Source organism: Chrysochloris asiatica, unplaced genomic scaffold (assembly GCF_000296735.1).
Source record: "Chrysochloris asiatica unplaced genomic scaffold, ChrAsi1.0 scaffold00125, whole genome shotgun sequence".
Lineage (NCBI taxonomy): Eukaryota > Metazoa > Chordata > Mammalia > Afrosoricida > Chrysochloridae > Chrysochloris > Chrysochloris asiatica.
The window spans coordinates 9,393,852-9,396,816 of NW_006408643.1; the positions used below are offsets into that span (position 1 = coordinate 9,393,852).

At 38.8% G+C, this 2,965-nt stretch overlaps 1 protein-coding gene across 1 annotated transcript in view; it reads right to left on the reverse strand.

Annotated features, from left to right (window-relative positions):
• LOC102816903 (zinc finger protein 43-like) overlaps positions 1 to 2,965 on the reverse strand; it is a 24,354-nt gene that overhangs the window by 892 nt on the left and 20,497 nt on the right. Inside the window, exon 2 of the mRNA XM_006869083.1 lies at positions 98 to 1,916. Within this exon, the coding sequence (XP_006869145.1) occupies positions 98 to 1,916 (1,819 nt within the window). The remainder of the gene's footprint in view (positions 1 to 97; positions 1,917 to 2,965) is intronic.

Genomic DNA, 2,965 nt, shown 5'->3' on the forward strand with positions numbered 1-2,965 from the left:
ATTGAATAAAGGCTTTCCCACATTGCTGACATTCATAAGGCCTCTCTCCACTGTGAGATCGTTTATGTATAACGAGGGTTGAGGAGTGGCGATAGACTTTTCCACATTCATCACATTCATAAGGCTTCTCGCCACTGTGTATTTTTTTATGTACATTGAGGCCTGAGGAGTATTTGAAGGCGTTTCCACAGTCATCACATTTATAAGACTTCTCTCCACTGTGTATTTTTTTATGTACTTTGAGGCCTGAGGTGCATTTGAAGGCTTTTCCACAGTCATCACATTTATAAGGCTTCTCTCCACTGTGTATTTTTTTATGTACTTTGAGGCCTGAGGTACATTTGAAGGCTTTTCCACAGTCATCACATTCATAAGGCCTGTCCCCACTGTGTGTTTTCTTATGCTGAGTGAGCTGTGTCCGAAGATGAAAAGCTTTCCCACATTCCTCACATCCATATGGCTTTATTCCACTGTGAGTTCTTGTATGCTCAGTGAGCCTTGAGGAACAAATAAAGGCTTTCCCACAGTCTTTACATTTATAAGGTTTCTCTCCAGTGTGAGATCGTTTATGTTTAATAAGGCTACAGGATTGAGTAAATCTTTTCCCACATTCCATACATTCATAAGGTTTCTCTACAAGATGAGATCTTACATGTTGAGTAAGTTTGTAGGATGTAATAAAGGCTTTCCCACATTTCTTACATCCATAAGGCCTCTCTCTACTGTGAGATCGTTTATGAGCAGAGAGGTGTGAGGAGTGAAGATAGGCTTTTCCACAGTCATCACATTCATAAGGCTTCTCTCCACTGTGTATTCTTTTATGTACTTTGAGGACTGAGGAGTATTTGAAGGCTTTCCCACATTCCTTACACTCATAAGGCCTGTCTTCACTGTGTGTTCTCTTATGTTGATTGAGCAGTGTCTGAAGATGAAAGGCTTTCCCACATTCCTCACATCCATAGGCCTTTACTCCACTGTGAGATCTTGTATGTTCAGTGAGCTTTGAGAAACAACTAAAGGCTATTCCACATTCCTTACATTTATGAGGGTTCTCTCCATGGTGAATTTTTATATGAGTAGTCAGTGATGAAGCATGAGTGAAGACTTTCCCACATTCCTTACATTCATAAGGTGTCTCTCCACCTTGAGATTTTTTATGTGCCTTGTGGACTAACGAGTGACTAAAGGTTTTTCCACACTCATTGAACTTAAAAGACTTCTCTCCACTGTGTGTTAATTTATGTTGAGTGAGCTGTGTGCGAAGATAAAAGTCTTTTCCAGATTCCTCACACCCATGTGGCTTTACTCCACTGTGAGATCTTCTATGTTCAGTGATCTTTGAGGAACAACTAAAGGCTTTCCCACATTCCTTACATTCAAGAGGCTTCTCTACACTATGAATTCTTGTATGTTTAGTGAGGGCTGTGGCATGACAAAAGGCTTTCTCATGTTCCCTACATTCATAAGGCCTCTCTCCACTATGAGTACTTGTAAGGTGAGTTAATGACAAGTGTAGACTAATAGCTTTTTCACATTCTTTACATTCATAAGGCCTCTCTTCACTGGGAGTTGTTCTCATGTATTTAGTGAGTAGTGAGGAACTATCCTTGGTTTTTCCACAATCCTCACATTTACAAACTTTTTCCCCATTGACAGTATTTGAAAGATATTTTATATAAGAGGGTGAACTGCAGGTTACTCTATGTTCTTTATACTGGTATGGTTTATATTCAGGGTGAGATCTGATTCGATAATTAAAGATATAATTACCACCGCCATGAAACTCAAAAGCATTTACTCCAAGGTCAGTTCTGTTGAGGCTATGATTTGCCTCAGAGCAGGTACTTTGATCACCTTCTTCATATTTCTTCACTTCATCTTCTTTATTTGCACAGCAGCTCTCTACCATACAGTTTCTGTTGAAAACAGGGATAATGCTGTTAAAATTGCATTTTCTACCATTTCAAAAGCACCATACACACTGAGTGTGCATTTTTTTCCCTTGAGTCTTTTATGTTGCACAAGTTAAATCATCACATGTAGGGTGCTAACATTATTCCAAAATAAATACTGATAACGTGTATAAGTGAGATGTTTTCTACAGCAAAAACACAGGCACACCAATGTGTTGGGGCAGTCTTCAATGTCATAGGCAAGATACCTGGTATGTCCATCTTGATGGATGTGGTGATTTTCACTGCCATGAAACTCAAAGATTTCTCCTGACGTGAACCAGCAAGCATGAGTCTTCATCAATTTCAGCAGTGTAAACTCACTAGACACCGTTTGTTCATTGTTACCCTGTTGAGAGACTGAACTAATCATTAGGAATGGATTTTCAAAATACAAAAATAAAAAATGAAGGGAATTTGATATAAACAAGGCAACCAAGAGATAAAATTTGTGAAGAATTTGAGTTCTCAAAGTGTTTGGTAAAGGGTAAAGCATAGGAAATACACTGAGAACACTTCCATGATGATTGAGATGGATGGTGACTAAATTAAGATGTTACCATCAGTGCAAAATCCAAAGGTATTGCAAAACAATGCTTGCATGGGAAGGCTTTTTTCTGATAAATGCCAAAGACATGACCTAATTTAAATAAATAAATAAAAGAAAACAACAAAAAACTCAGCTCAATTACATGTGTATGTTTAGCTACTCTAAGTACAGAAAAGAGTTCTTTTACAAAGGAGTGAGTGGACTGAGAGACAAGAAACCACTCATATTGAAGAAGCTAGTCAATGACTCATAGATAAAGGTGAGATTTCTTCTTTCTGTCCTTCAACTCATCTCCTCTCTGGTGACCAGAAGTAAGACGTGTAAGAGTAGACATCACCACTGAAGGTTCTAGATGGACCCTGCGGCTAGAGGCATAATTGAAGGGTAGGAGACAACAGAAACTGACCACCACTAGGATCTGTTTCAAATCAGTCTTGGTGAATGCTGGGCGAGTTATTGCTAG